The sequence below is a fragment of the Chelonia mydas genome, chromosome 1, assembly GCF_015237465.2.
Source record: "Chelonia mydas isolate rCheMyd1 chromosome 1, rCheMyd1.pri.v2, whole genome shotgun sequence".
NCBI lineage: Eukaryota > Metazoa > Chordata > Testudines > Cheloniidae > Chelonia > Chelonia mydas.
Genome location: NC_057849.1, coordinates 310057490 through 310081565, shown reverse-complemented (window position 1 = coordinate 310081565; position 24076 = coordinate 310057490). Strand labels below are relative to the sequence as shown.

At 42.3% G+C, this 24076-nt stretch overlaps 2 protein-coding genes across 16 annotated transcripts in view; one reads left to right on the top strand and one right to left on the bottom strand.

The window, feature by feature from the left end:
• Nucleotides 1–9801, bottom strand: part of LOC102939425 (transcriptional regulator QRICH1) — a 36018-nt gene extending 26217 nt beyond the window's left edge. For 2 of the 5 annotated variants that reach the window (XR_006292073.1, XM_043550612.1), the window contains exons 1-2: nt 9557–9765; nt 6317–7311 (exon numbers count right to left, since the gene is read on the bottom strand). Coding sequence is in view for 4 of the 5 variants with exons in the window: in XM_043550612.1 (XP_043406547.1) it covers nt 6317–7311; nt 9557–9752 (1191 nt within the window). In the remaining variant the exon portion in view is untranslated. The other 3 variants (XM_027819251.3, XM_027819250.3, XM_007056864.4) reach the window with 3 other exon arrangements.
• Nucleotides 9802–12565: 2764 nt separating this feature from the next.
• Nucleotides 12566–24076, top strand: part of PANX2 (pannexin 2) — a 63477-nt gene continuing 51966 nt past the window's right edge. For 4 of the 11 annotated variants that reach the window (XM_043550731.1, XM_043550679.1, XM_043550650.1 and 1 more), the window contains exon 1: nt 12566–12699. The gene's annotated coding sequence lies outside the window, so the exon portion shown is untranslated. The remainder of the gene's footprint in view (nt 12700–24076) is intronic. The other 7 variants (XM_037889034.1, XM_037889036.1, XM_037889023.1 and 4 more) reach the window with 7 other exon arrangements.

The following is a 24076-nucleotide window of genomic DNA, read 5'->3' as shown; positions in this document are numbered from 1 at the left end:
ACATATAAAATGACGGGGTCTAAATTAGCTGTTACCACTCAAGATAGATCTTGGAGACATTGTGGATAGCTGTTTGAAAACATCCACTCAACGTGCAGCAGCAGTCAAAAAAGAAAACAATGTTGGGAATCATTAAGAAAGGGATAGATAATAAGAGAAAATATCATATTGCCTCTATATAAATCCATGGTCTGCCCACATCTTGAATACTGCGTGCAGATGTGGTCGCCCCATCTCTAAAAAGATATATGGACTTGGAAAAGGTTCAGAAAAGGGCAACAAAAATTATTAGGGGTATGGAATGGCTGCTGTATGAGGAGAGATTAATAAGACTGGGACTTTTCAGCTTGGAAAAGAGACTACTACGGTGGGATATGATGGAGGTCTATAAAATCATGACTGTATGGAGAAAATAAATAAGGAAGTATTATTTACTCCTCCTCATAACACAAGAACTAGGGGCCACCAAATGAAATTAATGGGCAGTGGGTTTAAAACAAACAAAAGGAAGTTTTTTTTCCCCCCACACACAACACACAGTCAACCTGTGGAACTCTTTGCCAGAGCATGTTGTGGAGGCCAAGACTATAACAGGGTTCAAAAAAGATCTAGATAAATTCATAGAGGATAGGTCCATTAATGGCTATTAGCCAGGGATGGTGTCCCTAGCATCTGTTTGCCAGAAGCTAGGAATGGGTGACGGGGGATAGATCACTTGATGATTACCTGTTCTGTTCATTCCCTCTGGGGCACCTGGCATTGGCCACTGTCGGAAGACAGGATACTGGGCTAGATGGACCTTTGGTCTAACCCAGTATGGCCGTTCTTATGAAAAGCCACAATGAAGCGTAAGGCTTCTTATCAGGGAACCTTAATGGTAAGAAGGAAGATAAAAGTTGGGGGAGGTTAGTATGGGAGAAGAGAAGAATTCAATCTGCAAGTAGAAAACAAGGAAAATGAAAGGAAGGAGAAGAATTTCTCCCTCATCACCACAAACAGGAGAAAAGAAGAGAAACAACCTTTCCAGCCTTTACTGGCCTCACTTCAGTGCTCTCGTCTGCCCTCTCTGATCTTTAATGACTAGCTAGCATATGTAGAGCTAACTGGAACATGCCTTGCTATTTACTGCTTCAGTTTCTGCACTTCACTATTTAGAAGAGGTAATTCTTTCAACTCGCTGTTTATATTAATTTCCAGGAGACCAGTGGAGCCACTAAGAACCTAACACTGCATGAAAGTGTGACAAATCAATTCGTATTTTTGATGCTACTGTCTGAGGAACCTGCAGGAATAGCTGTAGAGTGAAACAAGTGGTGATCCTTGAGGAACACAAACTTGTTAAGTAACGTGAAGTGATATAGTTCAATAATCATTTCCATTAATTACTGAAATATAGCACTGCACATTAAGAGTTCTCACTGTACAGCTGCAAAAGAATACTTACAACAAACATGACTCTGCTGATACAGCACAGTTCACTAACAAAGCAGCTAAGGAAGGCTCGTAAGGCAACATCAAAAAGGTGATTCAGAAATCTTGTGTGCAGATGAATCTCAAAATAGTTGTTTCAGTAGCTACAGTGATCACCTGGAAAATAAAACAAGGCCCTATTAAGGAAACTTTATTAGTTTCACTAATAAATTTGTAAAGATGCAATATTGAATAATTCAGATTCACTTGTCTCCTTTTTTGTTTGGTCTTGGCTTCCTTTAATGAGGCATTGTTGGGTTAAGACTTTTTTTAAACATAAGGAAATTTTTTTTTTGTAAACATTCAAATACATAAACTGAAATAGATCACAATTGCAATTTATTTTTTGCCATATATGTTGGTTACTTTTTACCTCTTGCCTAGAACAAAATGAGGCCTTATGGGAAGTTTCTGCCCCAAGACAAGTACTTGGTAAAGGAATGTAACAAATGATTCATCGGGTAAGGAAGGTGGCAGCAGACAGAGCCTGACTGCTGTGAGGGATACAACACTGGTTTAAATCTATGTATTTTCCACCAATCGTTATGTTTTGTACTTGTACATTAAGATTTAAGTTATAAACACAACGAATTAATTTTTCCCTATTGCTCAGGAGTACACTCCTAGGAAGAGGAGGCAATGCGCGCACACACACACACACACACTCTGTCTTCTCTCCCTGCATCAACTTTGCACCATATAAACAGGCCCAGGTTTCTATTTTGTACCATACCTAGTGAATGAGGTTATTTAATCCTTGCATTATTGTTTTAGTAGGACTGCAGTGTTGGATCTAAACAGTGGAAAAAATAATCAGTCCAAGAGTCACATACTCTAAAAAAAAATCTCTATGCACAAGTGTTTATATAATATGAAAAATATTTACAGCTAATATTTCAAGTGTTTACAATATCCTGGGCTGAGGGAGATTCAACAGATTCCAACATGGGAGTCCAAGGTTCCTTCACACCCAGTATAGTCTTAATGCACCAAGTCTTAGTGACATACATGGACTGGGGGTAATGCAAGACCCTCTCTAGATATCATAAACCCCATTGTGCGGCCTACACAACAAGGAGTAACGAGTTCCTCCATGGCTGCTCGTCGAGGAATAGGGTGTTCATGGCAGGCTGCCCAATTTGCAGATCCAATCCCACACAAGTTGTCTGAGGTTACAGCAGATGCTAGATCAACCCACATATAAGGGATAGGGAAGTTGTTCTGAAGCCTCCTTGCTAGTTGGGGGAAGTTCCATCTCCCCTCCCCCCCAAAAAAAATTTCTCTAGTTGCTGGAGAAGAGTAAAGTTAATACTGTATATTCAGTATGTATTCATACTTAGCATAAGCAAGCTGTGTTGATGCAAATTAATGCTTATTCAAATAAATTCAGTATTAGTTTGAGAACATGGGGCAGGGAAAGATTTTCAGATACAAAAATAGAAACGAGGTGCACAACTCTCACTAAATCTCAATGGGGGCTGGGCATCAAACTACACTTTGTGCCTTTGCAAATCTCCCCCTTAGTCTTTGTGCATATACTATTTTTAATACATATTCACAGCATATACTTAATGGAAGCCATAAATACTCAGTAAGAAAGAGGGAAAACATGGTATCTGTAAGAAGAGTGGTAAGAAAAAGCTGGGTACTACTAGCCTGTCATATTGATATTTATCACAGTCAAAAATTATTGAGTATGTCAGGATACGAATGTTTAGAAGAATAATGTTTAATGACCACTAGAATAAGAGTTTGTTAATATAGTTGTGTAAAATATAACAGACTTACTAAGTAATAGAAAAAGGGTGGTACGTATACTTGTATTTCACCAAATCATTTAAAAAAAAACTGTATCATGATAAAGTAAATGGATAAATAATAGGGCTGCCGATTAATCGTAGTTAACTCACGCGATTAACTCAAAAAAAATTGTGATTAATCGCAGTTTTAATCACACTGTTAAATAGAATACCAATTGAAATTAAATATTTTGGATATTCAGTCCTACTTCTTGCTCAGCCAATCACTTAGACAAACAAGTTTGTTTACATTTACGGGAGATAATGCTGCCCACTTCTTATTTCCAATGTCACCTGAAAGTGAGAACAGACTTTCGCATAGCACTTTTGTAGCTGGCATTGCAAGGTACTTACATGCCAGATATGCTAAACATTCGTATGTCCCTTCCATACGTCCATATGTCCCTTCCCTTTGGCCTACCATTCCAGAGGACATGTTTCCATGCTGATGTTGCTTGTTAAAAATAAAAAAAAAAATGCATTAATTAAATTTGTGACTGAACTCCTTGGGGGAGAATTGTATGTCTCCTGCTCTGTGTTTTACTCACATTCTGCCATAGATTTCATATTATAGCAGTCTCGGATGATGATCCAGCATGTTGTTCGTTTTAAGAACACTTTCACTGTAGATTTGACAAAATGCAAAGAAGGTACCAATGTGAGATTTCTAAAGATAGCACTCAGCCCAAGATTTAAGAATCTGAAGTGCCTTCTAAGAATCTGATCAGTACGGGGTGTGGAGCATGCTTTCAGGAGTTTTAAAAGAGCAACACTCCCATGCAGAAACTACAGAACCCGAACCACCAAAAAAGAAAATCAGCCTTCTGCATGTGGCATCTGACTCAGATGATGAAAATGAACATGTGTTGGTGTGCAATGTTTTGGATCGTTATCAAGCAGAACCCATCACCAGCATGGACGCATGTCCTCTGGAATGGTGGTTGAAGCATCTTTAGTGCATCTGGCACATAAATATCTTGCAAGGCCAGCTACAACAGTGTCACGCGAATGCCTGTTCTCACTTTCAGGTGACATTGTAAACAAGAAGGGGACAACATTATCTCCTGCAGATGTAAACAAACTTGTTTGTCTGAGCTATTGGCTGAGAAAGAAGGAGGACTGAGTGGATTTGTAGGCTCTAAAGTTTTACATTGTTTTATTTTTAAATGCAGGGTTTTTTTGTACATAATTCTACATTTGTAAGTTCAACTTTCGTGATAAAGAGATTTCACTGCACTACTTGTAGTAAGTGAATACATTATGTATTAAGTGAAAAATACTATCTTTTATTTTTACAATGTAAATATTATTATAAAGTGAGCACTGTACACTTTGTATTCTGTGTTGTAATTGAAATCAATATTTGAAAATGTGAAAAACATCCAAAAATGTTTATATAAATTGTATTCTATTAATTTTTTAATTGCACGATTAATCACAATTAATTTTTTTAATCGCTTGACTGCCCTAATAAATATCAATTAAATAAAAATATCACATCTTGGATTAGAGATGGATTGACAAAAAGGAAACAGAAAAGTCCTAACTGGCAAGACCTCCACATGATAAACGATCATGTGGTTGTCACTGAGACCAATATCTGATCTAAAAGAAGAACAACGCGGATCACTCATTCTATTCAACCAGGCTTTTGCTTCTAGAATGAGGAAAGAGTAATTCTCTAGGGTAACCTCCAAATCTGTCAAGTAGAAGTTTTTTAACCTTCTCTATACTGATGTATGGCTTAAAAAAAAAGTGATCCGGTTACTCAGTTCTTAAGATTTAGTTTGAAAGAGAAACACAGACCTCTTCTTTTAATAATATTTACATTCTTTAATATGAGGATTACCATTGTGCCTAGGTCATTTCATTGCTACACTGGTGTATCCCTCTGGAATCCCCTTATTTATTTATAACTTTTTCAAAACTTTTGGGTGCAACAACAACAAAATTAGGACTATAAACTACTACTATTACAGCCCTTGTCCATTTCTGTCCCAAAACAATGCTACCATAATCCCACAATTTTAGGTTTACATTCAGCTACATTTTAAGGGAGGGAGAAGACCAAGTTTAAAACAAGTAGGGTTGATTAGTGTTGTTCATGCAGTCAGCTAAATTAAGGTTTGTAAACAAATATTGTGCTAATTTTGCCAAGAAAATTAAGACAAGCTTGCTCCTTACAATGTATCTATAGTCAAACAAGATTTTTAATTAAAAGGACACACTGGTTTTGGCCAAGTTACTTTGCAATATAGAATATGTACTGTAATAATTGCTTTTCAGTACGGTTCATACCAGAACTAAGTTAATAGAGAATTATTTGGTCTAATACTCAGAAGTAGGGGCAGTTGCCTGAATGAGAAATCTTTTTCTACTATTTATACATTGTAGAATCACAGTTTTATTAGACATAGTCCCAAAGCCACAGTTTTGACAAGGATCCCTAGTTTCTCAAAAACAAAAAACACACCCACACCTTGGTCTGCCCTCATTGAGACCTGTGCAGTGCAACTGAGGTTCAGTATGAGCATGGGGCCATGGAGCTGCGTGCGATACAGGACCATCCACCTGGAACACTTTGCCTAAATTTGTTATAAGGTAGAAAGGGGGGGGGGGAGGGGGGGAATCTACATGAGCACATTTCAAATTTTGGGACAAATATGCCCTGGTGGTGTAATGTTTTATCTTTTAACATGGTAATATCCTATCAAATAGGGAAGTTTGATTATTAGAGTACATTATGCAATGACAAACAGGAAAAGCTAATTTTGCAATGTTTAATATTGTATCTCTGAAGCCTGTACAGTTATGATTTATACGCTTGTTAAACTCTTCAGGAAGTTTTTGTGCATGTATATTTTAGGCAGATGAAAGGCAGCTAAAGCTTCAGACTATCGTGGCCTCAATACATAATCCCACCTGAACACACCTTTGCCTGAGAAGGAGTTAATACGAGTGATAGGAAACCCAACTTGGAGAAGCAGATTGGACCCAGAGAAGTCACAAACACACATCCAACCACAGAGCTTCATATTTGTGCTTACCTGCACCTGTTGCTCATCCCAGTATTCAGCTGATTGATACATCCTCTTTCCACTCTGTACAGCAAGAGGAAGGTGCGTATTTCCATTCTTATTTACACATTGCACTGGGAAACAGGGTGTGCTAGGAACAGGACTCTCCTGAATACTCTTTCTAGCTTCTGAAACAGCTTGAAAATTATCCTTGCTTTCTTCTAACTTAATGCTAGTCATATTCATAGCCATTTCACCAATCTGAATAATACCACAGGCATCCCGATAAACAGGGGTATTCATCATATTCTGAGTTTCAGGGCAAACTGCATGAGGACAAACTGCCCATGATTCTACATCAGGCAGATGGCCATTTGTTCCTGTAGCAGGTGCAAGTCCATACAGTTGATTGCTATCTACTGTTAGCAGTTCTTGTTGAAGAGAATTGTAAGCCTGCTGTTGGGTATGGCTAGGCATTGTTAGTACAGTAATAGGTATATTCTGCAGAGAACTTTGACTATTACTGTAGTTGTCTTCTACTGGCATGTCAATTTTCCTTTTCTTCATAGGTTGAGAAATACATGACAGTCTTCTTTCACGTTCAGAAGTTGGTGTATTAAATTGCCCTTCAGGGGAGGGCTGAGCCTCTATCTGCAGTTGTACTTGTTTGACCAAATTATTTTGCTGCATTTCTATTTGATGGCCTTGTTGAGACTGTGTATGGTAGACTTGAATATGCTGCTGCTCCAGTGGTCCACAGTAGCTTAGTGCTGGATGTTGAAGAGGAGATGTAACTGGATGCACCAACTCTAACAAAGGCCCTGATACATCGGTGCTGCCCATGTATATATAATGATTTCCTTGTTGGTATACCGAGATTGGAGAATGCACAAATTGCTGTACTTCTTCTGGCCCTTGACTACTTAATGAGTCTAGAAATACTTTCACGTGATGTTGAGGTATTGAATGGGCTTTCATACTTTGGTGATCTTCGTACTGGATGGAATGATGCATCCTTTTGAGAACTGAAAAAATCATGCAAATAATGTATGTTTAGACTAGAGCTACTGTAGAAGCAACATTCTCTGACACTCACCTAAACTAGTTTGGTTGCTCTTCATTCAATAGACATTTACAATTCCCAACAACATTAATGAGCATTACTGCATGTTTGGACAAGGTACCTACATATTTAGGATGTTCTAAAGAAGCATAAGTCACAAACTCCTCAAATCCCTGAAAGGCTGGCTGTGCTTAGCTACTTTCCTATGCACATTGCTCCCTATAAGCTTTTGCTACTTTATATTTGTGAGAGAATATGAACACAGAAAACAATTGAAATTATTTAGTGCCTAATCGCCATATGGACATCCATGTGGAACCCCGGTGAAATCAATGGAGGTTTATGTGCAGGGTGCTCACTGCAGGATCAGTGCCTTAGTTTTCAATTTTTCTACTACAAAAAAGGTGTAGAGAAAACAGTTTATAGGTTCATCTTTATACATCAGAGTAACAATAAGAGGGCAAAAACATTTCTATAAACATTGTGCATAACATAAACAACAGAGTAAACATTGTTACTGCACTAGTCACTTCAGTTTATGTGTAATGAAAGAGAATGGTTGGATAATACTTGTACCTGTTATATGGAAAAATGGAAAGCTTTAGTTGCAAGATGGATAATATGAGCTTTACCACTGCCTTAATCATAAGCCTCAACCTTGTTCTGATGTGACGCTCTCTAAATGATGGGATTGTTCAGTCACCATGTCCACTATATCCTTAGTTTGTGTATAGCAAAAAAGAAAGCAAATTGTAATCTAGACAAAGCCACTAAACAGTGGACCAAGTCCCATTAACTAAAAAAAGGTGTCAGCAGGAACCTGTTTAGTTACTGTCAGTGCCTGTTTTTGAAGCAGGAACCTAAAGATTAAAGGCTCCCTATATCCTTGCTATTCCCTTAGTCATCTGATATCTGCAATAAATAACAACCAGATAGTTATTCCTAAAACCGTTGGCTTTAGTCAAAATTAACTGTTTAAACAGATTATTTAGCTATAATTTTATCTACAAAATGAGTTAACACTAAAAACTGTAAAATTGACTGATCTTGAGAGAGACAAGGGGGGTGAGGTAACATGTTTTATCAAACCAACTTCTGTTGGTGAGAGACATAAGCTTTGGAGCCACACCGAGCTCTTCTTCAGGTCTTAAGAGGCATGTAACTGCTTTTATTTTCGATGTAGTTTTCAGTGAGAGGGACACGGTTTCTGTCCTGAAGCTGTCATTTTGTATGTAGAATAGGTAGGGCAATTTTCCCCATCCCCTCTCCCCTTTATCTTATCAAGAAGTAAAAATACATACTTGCACTTCTGAGACCAAAAGAAACCTCCGGTGTGCTAACTCGGTGCATTATTTCCCCTCAAGTCCAGCACTCAGTCACTACACGCTAAAAAATATCTTCCACGTGAGCACGATTCTACCCCCCGTAACTCCGGCGGCTACACCTACAATCCCAGAGCAGTGAGGACGAGCAAACGGCAGTGTCATTTTCCCAGGGTCCCTACCCCACCCGTTCTGGCTGCCCAGCGTAGTACCCTGCAAGGGATCCAGAACCAGACTGCACTGGACGCGCTGCTGGATCCTCGCAGGCACTTCAGCCCCTCACGGGGCAGCGTCTCCGGGTCCCCCAGCACACAACAGCCGCTGCAGCTAACCCCACTCCCCAGCAAGGCACCACCAGCACGGCAGCAGGGCTCAACTCTCCTCAGGGCCCCTGGGCACCTGCCTGACTCGGAGCCCCAGCGGGAGGGATGCGAAGAGGAGTCACGAGGACAAAGGGGCGGGTGGGGTGGAGGGAGCCTGAAGAGGGGCTGGGGGCGCGGCGAGACGGGGCTGGATGGGGGGCAGCTGCAGGGGAAGGGGCGGGGGCAGGGGAAGGCGGCGAGAGGCGGAGGAGGGCGAGCGGCCGGGGTGGAGCTGGGGCGGCTGGCCCCACTGCACCGCGCCCCAGGCACGTTACCTCTGGGGTAGGGGAGTCCGCGACACCGGCAGTCCCGAGCCGCCCACGACGGGCTTTGTCTCTCTGGGGCAGCCTTCCCCTCACGCGTCCGCTGCAGAAGGAGAGCTCCTGCTGCAGCTGTGGCTGCCGCCCGGATCCCGCCTGAGCGACAGCGGCCCGAGCCACAGGGAGAGGGCGGCCCGCCCCAGGGCAGCGTGGTCCCAGGTGCCGGTGCAGGTGAGCTCCGGCGCGCGCGACAAGGCGCTTACCAGGGGGCCAGGTGCTTCCAGCTGAGGGGGAGATAGGCGCAGGCGCGTGCGCGGGCCTGAGAATGGGTGTGCACGCGGGTGCGCGTGCCTCGGGCGGGAGTGCACGCCTGGGGTTGGGTGTGCGAGCTTTACGCGGGCGTGCATGCCTCAGGCGAGGTGTGCGTGCCTGGAGTTGGGTGTGTCTGGAGGTGTGCATGCTTCGGACAGGGTGTGTGCGTACGCAGGTGTGCATGCCTCAGGCCGGTGTGCAAAGAAATTCTGTTCTCCTATTTATCTATCTAGAATTTTTCTCATTAAAAGTCTCCCTTATTATTTTCACAAAACCTCTCTCTTTTCGGAACAGCTTACAGTAGTTTTCAGAGCAGCAGCAAAAAGAACAGGAGTACTTGTGGCACCTTAGAGACTAACAAATTTATTAGAGCATTGTTATCACCCGTCCCAGCTGGTGCCACTCTGGAAATGGAGTGCCAGAGTGTCTTTGGGTGCCACAGGGCTGCAGGCCTAGGACTTTTAGCTAGCTCCTTCCGACTGGCCTTTCAGGCATCTGTGGGAAGAATCGTTGTAACTGCCTGCATTGTGCACCCAAAGTGGGACCCGCATCTGCCTTAATCTTGTGTTGTCTTTAACAAAGAGGAACTATAGGTCCAAAAGAGCAATGTGGCAGCCTGGATACTCCAAACCAAAATGGAACGTGGCATACTAAGACCTTTAGTCTTTTAGAGTCTTATTCTCATATGAAAAGTGAAGACCACGGTGACATACTCCTTTTGTATGGGGGGGAAACGTGCAGCCCTTCGTTCCTGGAAAAGTGCCAAATCCAGCTTGGAGGCAAAGTCAGATACCCTTGCTTCTGCCATTGTTCTACACTGTGGTTAACTGGACCAATGAGCAGGGGAAGAGGACAGCAGGAGGGAGAACTTTTCCTTTCTGGGTTCCCTGAAATAAAAGAGCAGGCAGCACAGATGGAGTTCAGAACACAGAAAAAAAAATTAGTTCAAACATTTCCCGACAGAAGGGGAGAGATTAAAACATTTTTAGCACTGGGTAGGCCAGTGACCATGAAGCATTTTAATCTCTAGCATTTACGCTATGGGGAAAGCTCTGTGAGGTCTGTGTATGTGTGTCAGGTCCATGCTAAAGAAAGGGATAACCCTCTTTAGCTCTTTAATTCTAGAACCCCATGATCCTAATAATTAGAACCCCCCTAATTGTGCCTACGCTTGAAAAACGTGTTCAATGAGGATTGTCTCCTTCTCCCTCCATCCCCACAGCCAGTGCTGGAAACAGCGGTCCTACTGGACAGTCAGTTGAGTTCAACATCATAGTAAAGTGTGCTAGAAGCCAATCTGTGCTGCAACTGGTTCACCCTGTCTACACCATTTTCAACAGTCTTGAGGTTGTGTGGGAGCTGCTATGCTTGACACCAGATGTCTGTCAGATGGCAGTTTTCAACTTTAGAAACCACAGATAAGTGTTTCCTTGTGGTTGTAATAGAAAACCAGATGGAAATTAGGAGACTAAATACCTTTGTGCATCTGCACCATAGTAAATAGTGATGTAATGACTTCTTCAAGATGGCAATTCCAGGGCCATAACTAGGGCGGGGCATGCAGGGTAGCCATCCAGGGCATGAAGCCTTGGGAGCAGAAGAAATGGGGTGGCGTAGAGGGAGCCCATGGGGTCACATGTCCCCCAGATTTCTGCCTTCCATTTAGCACAGAGGTTTTCAAACTGGGGGGGATGTGCCCTCCCCAGTTTGAAAACTGTCATCTTCTGCCAGGAGCCAGTGGATTGGAAGGTGGGGGAGCCGCTCAGGCCCCTGGCTGTCTGTGGTGTGGGAGCATGGGCGTGGGCTGGCTGCCTGGCAGCCCTCCCTACCCTGCTCCCTGAGCCAGGCCACTACCTAGAGCATACCTGCTGACATTGCCCCCTGTAGACAGCCAGGCACTATGGGCAGGGGCTGGCTCCAGGTGGTGGCACCGGCTGGTGCCGGGCTGCTGTGGGGGAGAGGCAAGAGCACATCAGGGGTAGGGTGACCAGACAGCAAATGGTGGGTAATAGGCGCCTATATAAGACAAAGCCCCAAATATCAGGACTGTTCCTATAAAATTGGGACATCTGGTCACCCTAGCCAGGGACTTAGCTAGGAGCTGTGCTGCCTGCCCTGCCTGGGGAGCGGCTGGCCGCGCAGAGACAGCCTAGCTTGGGGAGCAAGGCAAGGAGGACTGCCGGGCAGCTAGCCCGTGCCTCAGCTCCTACAGTGCAGAGAGCCAGGGGCCTGAGCAGGCTTGGCGGCTCCCATCAGCTTCTAGTTTGCCAGTTTTGTGCTAAGTGGAAGGCAGAAATCTGGAGGGACACGTTGTAGTGAGAGATTTTTGCCTTGAATGTTCTGAGTAGAGGTTTGCAGAAAAAACACGGAAGGGGTTTAAATTTTCATTTCATTATATTTCTCTCAATTGGACGTAAAAAGAGTGGTGACAGTATCCGGACATTTTGGTTTGCATAAAACAGTAATTAGTTGTAAGATTAAGGCTTTAAATAAATAGAAATTAATGATAGTTTAAATTTAGAAAATCCACTATGGCTGACCAAGATGGCAGATATAGGGAGGATGTAGTAATGGGGAATGATTCAGCAAAATCCTAGATTCCAAGATGGCATGAGGGGAGGAGCACTCCTAGATTGACAGCATGTTAATTACATCTGACATCATGCTAATAAAAGGGGAGGATCTAGTCAGGAAGAGGAAATATGCTAATACCTAGAAGCTGATTGGCTGAGTTAGGCTAATAAATTATGTTTATGAGATGACCTTGAGAGCACAACCAGTATATAAGGCCAACAGCTAGCAGGCTGAACTTATAGTGGGTTTGGGATCTGGAGGAGAGCAGAAGCTGCAAGACATCTGCAAAGAAGAAGCTACCTGAAAATTAGCCACCTTCAAGAAGAAGTGGCAGCAGCAAAAGAACCCTGAGGTTGCCTTGGCAATGGAGATATGCCTTCCAGCATCCGCTCCACCACCAGCAATTGCCACTGCCACCACCATGGGGCAGCAACACAACTAAAGAAACTGTGCTTCCTAAAGATTTCAGACAGAGCAGAAGGACCCTGTGACGAAGCAGAGGGAAACTTGAAGGAAGAGTGTAAGTCTGATCTCTTTTTTTATCTACTATTTAAGAGTGTATGGGTTTTGCCTGTAAATAAAGCTGGATGCCTGCGTCTTGAATGAGATCTCTCCTACCCATCTTGTAACCGCCTGGCCTGCGCTTACAGGATGTTGAATATAAGCAAGTGTTTTAATCTGTGAATATAGTGTTAGTTTTCTCATGGGTGTCTATAAGAGTCCTGCATATATCACATTGTATTAAATATGGGGTTAAACTGTAACATTAAGACTAAAGGCCTCTGGGTGTATGGGACCTCTATAGGCTTGTTACATTGAAAGCATTGTATTTCCTGCATGTGTTAGATATCCTTTGTAGTCTGTGTCTTGGATTTTGCTACCCCGCTTAAATTATTTCAGTTGTAATTCTATTGCATTTTACTCTGTTCTTTATACCTTCTTTCTTGCTTTCCTAAATATACAGTAATTTATTTCTTTAAATAAACTATTCTTTTGTTTTTGAAGAATTACTGCTTGTGTGTTCATTCTTGTTTGGAAGGCTGTATCTATGTCCTTTCAGGTGTTAGCAAGACTAGCTTGCTCTGGAGAGCCCTCTGCAGGTCAGAGACAAGCCCCCTGGTAACACTCTGGCAATTCCTTTAGCATAGGCCGCAACCTTGTTTACCCTTTTGTCTAATTTTAACAAATTTGTAGGTAATTCAATTAGCATCTAAATTTTGACCCTACGTGTCCCTCCCACATGTTGCCCCTAGGGGGCGCAAATTTGCTTGCTCACCCTGGGTGTTAAAATGCCTAGTTAGGGCTCTGGTTAATTCATTTTATAAAAGTTAGCTCAAAACATAGGTTTGTAGAAGCAGCTTTTTTACCATTTTAGCAACAGAAGGATTGAAACACCAAAACAAAAGAAGAAAAAAAGTTGGGATAACAAAGAAGAGACTATAAGAAGCTGATATTTAGAAGATATTAAAGGAAAACGAGAATTTTTTTGGGTGCAAGTAACATTTCTTCTTTGAAGATAAGATTTATAGTAGTACTGTCAAGCAATTAAAAAAAGTAATCACTGTTAAACAATAGAATATCATTTTATTTAAATATTTTTGGATGTTTTCTATATTTTCAAATATATTGATTTCAGTTACAACACAGAATACAAAGTGTGCAGTTCTCACTTTGTATTTTTATTACAAATATTTGTGCTGTAAAAAACAAAAGAAATAGTATTTTTCAATTCACCTCATACAAGTATTGTAATGCAATCTCTTTATCACTAAAGTTGAAGTTATGTACAAAAAATAACTGCAGTCAAAACCAAAACAATATAAAATTTTAGAGCCTACAAATCCATTCAGTCCTACTTTTTGTTCAGCCAGTCACTCAGACAAACAAGTTTGTTTACATTTGCAGGAGATAATGCTGTCGGCTTCTTATTTACAATGTCACCTGAAAGTGCGAACAGGCATTCGCATGCACTGTTGTAACCAGTGTTGCAAGATATTTATGTGCCAGGTGCACATATTTATGTGCCATATATCTCTTTATGCTTCAACCACCATTCCAGAGGACATGTGCCCATGCTGATGGGTTCTGCTCGATAACAATCCAAAGCAGTGCAGACTAACGCATGTTCACTTTCATCATCTGAGCCACCAGCAGAAGGTTGATTTTTCTTTTTTTGGTGGTTCGGGTTCTGTAGTTTCCACATCGGAGTGTTGCTCTTTTGAGACTTCTGATAGTATGCTTCACAGCCCATGCTAATCACATTTTGGAAGGCACTTCAGATTCTTAAACCTTGGGTTGAGTGCTGTAGCTACCTTTAGCCCTGGTCTACACTAGGACTTTAGGTCAAATTTAGCAGCGTTAAATCGATGTAAACCTGCACCCATCCACACAATGAAGCCCTTTTTTTTCGACTTAAAGGGCTCTTAAAATCGATTTCCTTACTTCACCCCTGACAAGTGGATTAGCGCTTAAATCGGCCTTGCTGGGTCAAATTTGGGGTACTGTGGACACAATTTGACGGTATTGGCCTCCGGGAGCTATCCCAGAGTGCTCCATTGTGACCGCTCTGGACAGCACTCTCAACTCAGATGCACTGGCAGGTAGACAGGAAAAGAACCGCGAACTTTTGAATCTCATTTCCTGTTTGGCCAGCGTGGCAAGCTGCAGGTGACCATGATGGAGTCCCAGAATCTCAAAAGAGCTCCAGCATGGACTGAACAGGAGGTATGGGATCTGATCGCTGTATGGGGAGAGGAATCCGTGCTATCAGAACTCCGTTCCAGTTTTTGATATGACAAAACCTTTGTCAAAATCTCCCAGGGCATGAAGGACAGAGGCCATAACAGGGACTCGAAGCAGTGCCACATGAAACTTAAGGAGCTGAGGCAAGCCTACCAGAAAACCAGAGAGGCGAACGGCCGCTCCGGTCAGAGCCCCAAACATGCCACTTCTATGATGAGCTGCATGCCATTTTAGGGGGTTCAGCCACCACTACCCCAGCCGTGTTGTTTCCATCCTTCAATGGAGATGGAGGCAACACGGAAGCAGGTTTTGGGGACGAAGAAGATGATAGCTCACAGCAAGCAAGTGGAGAAACCGGTTTTCCCGACAGCCAGGAACTGTTTCTCATCCTGGACCTGGAGCCAGTACCCCCCGAACCTACCCAAGGCTGCCTCCTGGACCCAGCAGGCGGAGAAGAGACCTCCGGTGAGTGTACCTTTTTAAAATACGATACATGTTTTAAAAGCAAGCATGTGAAAGGATTAATTTGCCCTTGCATTCGCGGCTCTCCTGGATGTACTCCCAAAGCCTTTGCAAAAGGTTTCTGGGGAGGGCAGCCTTATTGCATCCTTCATGGTAGGACACTTTACCGCTCCAGGACAGTAACACGTACTCAGGAATCATTGTACAACAAAGCTTTGCAGTGTATGTTTGCTGGCGTTCAAACAACATCCGTTCTTTATCTCTCTGTGTTATCCTCAGGAGAGTGAGATATCATTCATGGTCACCTGGTTGAAATAGGGTGCTTTTCTTCAGGGGACACTCAGATGTGTCCGTTCCTGCTGGGCTGTTTGCCTGTGGCTGAACAGAAATGTTCCCCACTGTTAGCCACGGGGAGGGTTAAGGGGGTAGCCACGCGGTGGGGGGAGGCAAAATGCAACCTTGTAACGAAAGCACATGTGCTATGTATGTAATGTTAACAGCAAGTTTTACCCTGAAAGAGTGTAGCCAGTGTTTTTATAAAATGTGTCTTTTTAAATACTGCTGTCCCCCCTTTTTTTTTTTTCTCCACCAGCTGCATGTGTTTCAATGATCACAGGATCTTCTCCTTCCAGAGGCTAGTGAAGATTAGAAAGGAAAAAAAAAACACACTCGTGATGAAATGTTCTCTGAGCTCATGCTGTCCTCCCACACTGACAGAGCACAGACGAATGCGTGGAGGCAAATAACATCAGAGTGCAGGAAAGCACAAAATGACCGGGAGGAAAGGTGGCGGGCTGAAGAGAGTAAGTGGCGGGCTGAAGACAGGGCTGAAGCTCAAATGTGGCGGTAGCGTGATAAGAGGAGGCAGGATTCAATGCTGAGGCTGCTGGAGGATCAAACCAGTATGCTCCAGTGTATGGCTGAGCTGCAGCAAAGGCAGCTGGAGCACAGACTGCCACTACAGCCCCTATGTAACCAACCACCCTCCTCCCCAAGTTCCATAGCGTCCACACCCAGACGCCCAAGAACGCGGTGGGGGGGCCTCCGGCCAACCAGCCACTCCACCACAGAGGATTGCCCAAAAAACAGAAGGCTGGCATTCAATAAATTTTAAAGTTGTAAACTTTTAAAGTGCTGTGTGGCATTTTCCTTCCCTCTCCACCACCCCTCCTGGGCTACCTTGGTAGTCATCCCCCTATTTGTGTGATTGAATGAATGAAGAATGCATGAATGTGAAGCAACAATGACTTTATTGCCTCTGCAAGCGGTGATCGAAGGGAGGCGGGGAGGGTGGTTAGCTTACAGGGAAGTAGAGTGAACCAAGGGGCGGGGGGTTTCATCAAGGAGAAACAAACAGAACTTTCACACCGTAGCCTGGCCAGTCATGAAACTGGTTTTCAAAGCCTCTCTGATGCGTACCACGCCCTCCTGTGCTCTTCTAACCGCCCTGGTGTCTGGCTGCGCGTAACCAGCAATCAGGCGATTTGCCTCAACCTCCCACCCCGCCATAAACGTCTCCCCCTTACTCTCACAGATATTGTGGAGTGCACAGCAAGCAGTAATAACAGTGGGAATATTGGTTTCGCTGAGGTCTAACCGAGTCAGTAAACTGTGCCAGCGTGCCTTTAAACGTCCAAATGCACATTCTACCATCATTCTGCACTTGCTCAGCCTGTAGTTGAACAGCTCCTGACTACTGTCCAGGCTGCCTGTGTACGGCTTCATGAGCCATGGCATTAAGGGGTAGGCTGGGTCCCTAAGGATAACTATAGGCATTTCAACATCCCCAACAGTTATTTTCTGGTCTGGGAATAAAGTCTCTTCCTGCAGCTTTCAAAACAGACCAGAGTTCCTGAAGATGCGAGCGTCATGTACCTTTCCCAACCATCCCAGGTTGATGCTGGTGAAACGTCCCTTGTGATCCACCAGAGCTTGCAGCACTATTGAAAAGTACCCCTTACAGTTTATGTACTCGCCGGCTTGGTGCTCTGGTGCCAAGACAGGGATACGAGTTCCGTCTCTGGCCCCACCACAGTTAGGGAATCCCATTGCAGCAAAGCCATCCACTATGACCTGCACATTTCCCAGGGTCACTACCCTTGATATCAGCAGATCTTTGATTGCATGGGCTACTTGCGTCACAGCAGCCCCCACAGTAGACTTGCCCACTCCAAATTGATTCTCAACTGACCGGTAGCTGTCTGGCGTTGCAAGCTTCCACAGGGCTATCGCCACTCACTTCTCAGCTATGAGGACTGCTCTCATCTTGGTATTCATGCGCTTCAGGGCAGGGGAAAGCAAGTCACAAAGTTCCATGAAAGTTCCCTTACACATGCGAAAGTTTCGCAGCCACTGGGAATTGTCCCAGACCTGCCACACTATACGGTCCCACCAGTCTGTGCTTGTTTCCCGAGCCCAGAATCGGCGTTCCGCAGCATGAACCTGCCCCATTAGCACCATGATGCATGCATTGGCAGGGCCCGTGCTTTCAGAGAAATCTGTGTCCATGTCCTGATCGCTCACGTGACCGCGCTGACGTCGCCTCCTCGCCCGGTATCGCTCTGCCAGGTTCTGGTGCTGCATATACTGCTGGATAATGCGTGTGGTGTTTAATGTGCTCCTAATTGCCAAAGTGAGCTGAGCGGCCTCCATGCTTGCCTTGGTATGGCGTCCGCACAGAAGAAAGGCACGGAACGATTGTCTGCCATTGCTCTGACGGAGGGAGGGGCGACTGACAACATGGCTTACAGGGTTGGCTTACAGGGAATTAAAATCAACAAAGGGGGTGGCTTTACATCAATGAGTATTTCAGGCAGGACTTCATGGAGGGTTCCAATAAGAAATGGTGCACCTAAGTAATTGTTCTTATTGGAACAAGCAGGTTGGTCTGGCCTCTGATTGATACATGGCTAGATTTACCTCGCTGCACCTTCTCTGTGAGTGACTGCAGTGTGACCTAGAGGAATGAGTCCCCTAGACGGGGGAGGGGGGAAGGAAATGAGTACAAAACAAATCTGATCTATTTCTTGTTTTGATCCACTCCATCTATCTTTTACATCTTTGGCTGGCAGCAGACAGTGCAGAAGGACTGCAAGCCATCCACATCTCATGGCTGCTCGGCAGAAGATGGTACAGTAGGATTGCTAGCAATCCGTATCGCCTGCCTGCTCACCATAAGATGGCTCAATAGGACTGACTGCAGGACTAAAGAGAATGACCTGGTCAAGTCACTTCTAATGTAGTCCCTGCACCCATGTCTGCCCAGGTGCTCCTGGCCGACATGGCCAGGAGCACCTCGGACATGACGATGACGGCTACCAGTCATTCTGCACCGTCTGCTGCCACAAGGCAAGGGGTTGCTGCTGCAGCTGTGTAGCAATGCAGTACCACGTCTGCCAGCACCCAGGAGACATACGGTGACAGTGAGCTGAGCGGGCTCCATGCTTGCCGTGGTATGGTGTCTGCACAGGTAACTCAAGAAAAAAGGCGCAAAACGATTGTCTGCTGCTACTTTCATGGAGGGAGGGAGGGAACAGGGGCCTGACGATATGTACCCAGAACCACCCGCGACAATGTTTTAGCCCCATCAGGCATTGGGATCTCAACTCAGAATTCCAATGGGCAGCGGAGACTGCGGGAACTGTGGGATAGCTACCCACAGTGCAACACTCCGGAAGTCGACGCTTGCCTCGGTACTGTGGAAGCACTCCGCCGAGTTAATGCACTTAATGCGCTTAGATCATTTTCTGTGGGGACACACACACTCGAATATATAAAACCAATTTCTAAAAAACCTACTTCTATAAATTCGACCTAATTTCGTAGTGTAGACATACCCATAGAAATCTCACATTGGTACCTTCTTTGCGTTTTGTCAGATCTGTAGTGAAAGTGTTCTTAAAACAAACAGCATGTACTGGGTCATCATCTGAGACTGCTATAATCTGAAATACATGGCAGAATGCAGGTAAAATAGAGCAGGAGACCTACTATTCTCCCCCAAGGAGCTCAGTCAAAATTTAATTAACGCATTATTATTATTATTTTATTTTAAGAAGCATCATCAGCATGGAAGCATGTCCTCTGGAATGGTGGCCAAAGCATGAAGAGGAATACCAATGTTTAGCATATCTGGCACATAAAAACCTTGCACTGCCAGCTACAAAAGTGCCATGTAATGCCCGTTCTCAATTTCAGATGACACTGTAAATAAGAAGCCGGCAGCATTATCTCCAGTAAATGTAAACAAACTTGTTTGTCTTAGTGATTGGCTGAATAAGAAGTAGGACTGAGTGGATTTGTAGGCTCTGAAGTTTTACTTTGTTTTGTGTTTGAGTTCAGTGCAGTTATTTAACAAAAAAAAATCTACATTTGTAAGTTGTACTTTCATGATAAAGAGATTGCATTACGGTACTTCTATGAAGTGAATTGAAAAATACTATTTCTTTTTTACAGTGCAAATATTTGTAATATAAAGTGAGTAGTGTACATGTTGTTGCATTCTATGTTGTAATTTAAATCAATATATTTGAAAATGTAGGATAACATCCAAAAATATTTAATAACTATCAATTGGTATTCTAGTGTTTCACAGTGTGAGTAAAACTGTGATTCATCACAATTTTTTAATCAAGATTTTTTTAGTTAATAGTGTGAATTAACTGTGATTAATTGACAGCCCTAATTCATATTTTTTTTTTTAATTTTCAAAGTGCAGCACAAAATTTATGTCCCCCTGCAGTATGTGCAAAGTGAACAGTACTATTGTTTCACTTACCTTGAAAGTGGAAACTGCAAGTTCTCTTCTCTTTTTTTTTTTTTTTTTTTTTTTTTTTTTGCTTTTACAAATGGGATGAAAGTCCTTAGTCTGTAAGTAGTTCTGTGTCCATGTACTGCAGCGACCTTTTACAGCAATACCCCATAGATTAACCTCAGCTGCCTGTGGAGTTATTAGACCTTTTCACAGTGTCATTTAAATTAAAGACCTTAAAAAGAGTTCACTTAATGAAATCAGAGTGGAAAGAAGAGATCAAAATTAACGGAAACGAAAAATAAAATTCATTACAGGCAGATAAATATAATGTCTTGTGAATTATTGCAATCTTCATCCAGTTTATCCTGCTGATTTGTATGGAAAAAGATTACTTCAGTCTGAAGTCAGTAAAGTTTGGTCTAGATTCAAACTCAGAAAGCCATCTTCTTTGTCTTCTGTTTTCATTTATATTTTAAAACACATCAAGTTTGTTTGTTTTAAAAGCATTTATAAATACAGTTTTATGGCTTTCTATTCTGCTTTTCGCTCATATGACCTCATGTTTTTCCCATTCAGTGCACAACCACAGAAGTGAGTCCATAATCTCTAATGTCCTGTCTACATTCAGAATCTAGCTATGTTCATATAACGTAGATTCATAACACATTTCTAGCATGGCTTGGTCCTGTGCACGCTACCAGCCAAGATGCAATAGAAGACAGTTCAGTGGAAGCTGTGGCTGAACTGCATTCTAGTGTGGCTTTCAAAATGGCTCTGTTGCTTGTGTAAATAAGGCCCCAGGCATTTTAAAAATAAATTATTCAGTGTGCTTCTACAAGTTAGCCTTTTCTCCTATTGTAGGTGTATTTTAAAATTCTTTTTAAAAACCACTAAAGTGCTATTTTAATGCTCTCTCCATACTCCTTTTCCTCTTTTCTTCTGTTTCAGCCCCCAGTACATCAAGTTTACCCCTATTCCCTGTAAAATAAAAATTATATTTGTGATGGTGGAGGGATCATGTTCTGGAAGTGTTGATTTTAACATCTCCCTTGGCTCCTTATGTTGAAAAAGTTATTCCTTTCCCACATTTCAGCTATGTGGCTTCTACATCTTGTCTCATTGTTGAATAAGCATGGCAAACAATAGCTTGCAGTCTTCGGTCCTGATTGTTCAGTCCTTATACTCTGACTCCAAATAATTTAATTTGGAATTTGCCTAAGGGGGAGTCACCTGAACAGGAACTGCAAAACTGGCCCCTTTGAGGCATTATGTAATGTTAAGTCCAGTCCTAGAAACATACATGTGAGTAGTCCCATTGGAAAAAGGGCTCATTCGTGCATGGTGCTGAGAATGCTAGACCCAAACTTTTTAAGTATATGAGTGGTTCTTTTGACTTTTTATTGAATTTTGAACTGGCCCCTGAGATGAACAGGCACCAAGTGAAGAGTCATTTGTTTCAAATACCTCAACTTGTTTTTTATGTCTTCTTTTTGTACAACAGTTTGCAAGTGTTAGAAAGTAAAAACAGATACCTGACAATTGAGATAGAGAGAGCGTGTGTGTCTGACTGTAAAGGTACATCTACACGGTTAGCTGGAAGTGTAATTTCAAGCTCCAGGAGACATACCCATGCTAGCTCTAATCAAACTAGCATTGTGAAAATAAAAGTGTAGTTGCAAAGGTACAAGCCACAGGATGGGGTAGCCGTCCAAGTATGTACCTAGTGTCTCAGATGGCACTGTACTTGGGGTGGCTAGCCCTTCACGCCACCATGGCTACACTTCTGTTTTTAGCACATATAAGCTCAATCAGAACTAGTTCAGGCATATGTCCTTGAGCTGGAAATTACATCTCCAGCTCAAACTGGAGGCTTACCCGAATTGTAGCTGATTAATTATGTATAAACAAAAGCTGGATTTGGGTCAACGTAGAAATATGGCAGTCAGAGTTGATTTCATTGATTCTATAGAATGGGTGCAGCAGAAATTAAAGGGAGAAATGAGATCCAACCTTTTTTGTCTTTGTCCAATGAATTTTATTCCAAAGATTTATTTAAAAAGGATTCACAATGTCTGTTTGTCTACCTATCCTTTTCAACTCTTATTATGCATTGTTTGTTTGGATCTGTACTGTTGATGCTGCTCCTACTCTTTAGAATCAATGAAATAAATGGTACAGGTCCAGGAGCAGAACCAAGGCCCAGTTATGGCAATGGAAAGACTCCCATTGGCTTAAGTGGGCTTTGGATCAGGACCCAGACCACCAGACACTTTTGAACAGACCCTGAAATCTTTTTTCCTTACTTTATCATTATTATTGGGTTTTGGAAAATATTGTCTTTGTAATCGGGGCCTTGACTATACCTTGACCAAGAAATTTGGACCTTGACAAAAAAAGACTACTCATGACCTAATTTAGTACAAAAGACTTAACAACATTCTTTATAAAGTTTACTGTCTCTAAAAAAATTCCACTTATCTCCTCTGAATGCCTTTACATAGTAACATTTTGTCACATAATATCAAGAATCTCTATCCTCCTGCTTAATCAAAGTACTATGGATTTTATGTAAAGTTCATAATAGTTGTATTTTCTGGTAGATATATAAAAATAGTGTTAACACCTAAGTGGTTCCATTCCCACAAATTGACTAAGACAGGTAGTTAAGCATTTTTTCCACCTCAGTGACAACATCTGCATCAGCAATGACTCAGGAGACATATGTCTCCCTGTTTACAGCCACAAAGGAATTTATTGCCCATATTTTGCAGTACTTCTGACTGAATAAATCCACTGACTTAAAATAAACCAGAGAGCCTGATTCACCTCCCGTTGATGCCAGTTTTACACCTATGTAACACCAACAATTTCAATAGAATTATTCCTGATTTATATTGGCTGAAGTGTGAGGAGAATCAGGTCCATGGTTAACAAAGGCATCACATTTCTTTCTAAAGCTAATTTATTATAGCTGTGTTGCAGATTTAATCAGGCTTGCTGTTAAAGACCGATGTCTACTACATAACTCCTTTGATAATATTTCTAATGCCATTTTATCTCACCAATGACAATGTTTATTAATTTATACAAAATAATTGTCATTCAGGTAAGAAAATAAAAGGGATCATAGTGAACCACTGGAGAGTCCAGATATTAACTTGTGTATGATAGGCGTTTAACAGTAGCATCTTCATCCTTGCAGACATGCTTATTTTTCTGGCTTTGCCTCGCAGTCTGTCATGCGGTTGGTTAAGCTGTTTGGACCTTTTTGTCCTCTGCAGTGAAAATGTCACTATATACTAATTTAATCCTGCTTTAGCAATAGGGTGGACTGAATGACCTAATACTGTAGGATTTTTCCATCTAACTTCTCTGATTTTCATTGTATATGAGGAATTTGTGCATCCAGCAGTTTATTGATTTTAAAAAAACCCTCCAATTCTTTAAAAAATTTTTAAAATAGAACTATACAGAAAAAATCAGTGTCATATGGGACTAATTCAAATACCTTACCTAAGTCTAAGTATCTTGTATAAACAGTTACTTTTGTCAACCAAACTTGTAATCAAAAAATTTATATCATGTTTGTATGACAAAAATCTATTTACCAAAAAAATCATGTTGATTGCCATTAATTATGCCACCATGCTTTGTTCTTCACTGGTTGTGTCCTATCTCAGCGTTTACATTATTTGTGTGGAATCCATGTCAGGCTTAACAGCCTATGGTTACCCAAGTCATTCCATTAACCATTTTTAAATATTGGCACAACTTTAGCATTTCTCCAGTTCTCTGGAACTTCCCTAATGTACCATGATTTGTTAAAAATCAACATTAAAGGTTCAAAGAGACCATTGGCCAATTCTTTTAATACTCTTGGGTTCAAATTATCCAGTTTTGCTGATTTAAAAATGTATAACTTTAATAGTTGCTGTTTATC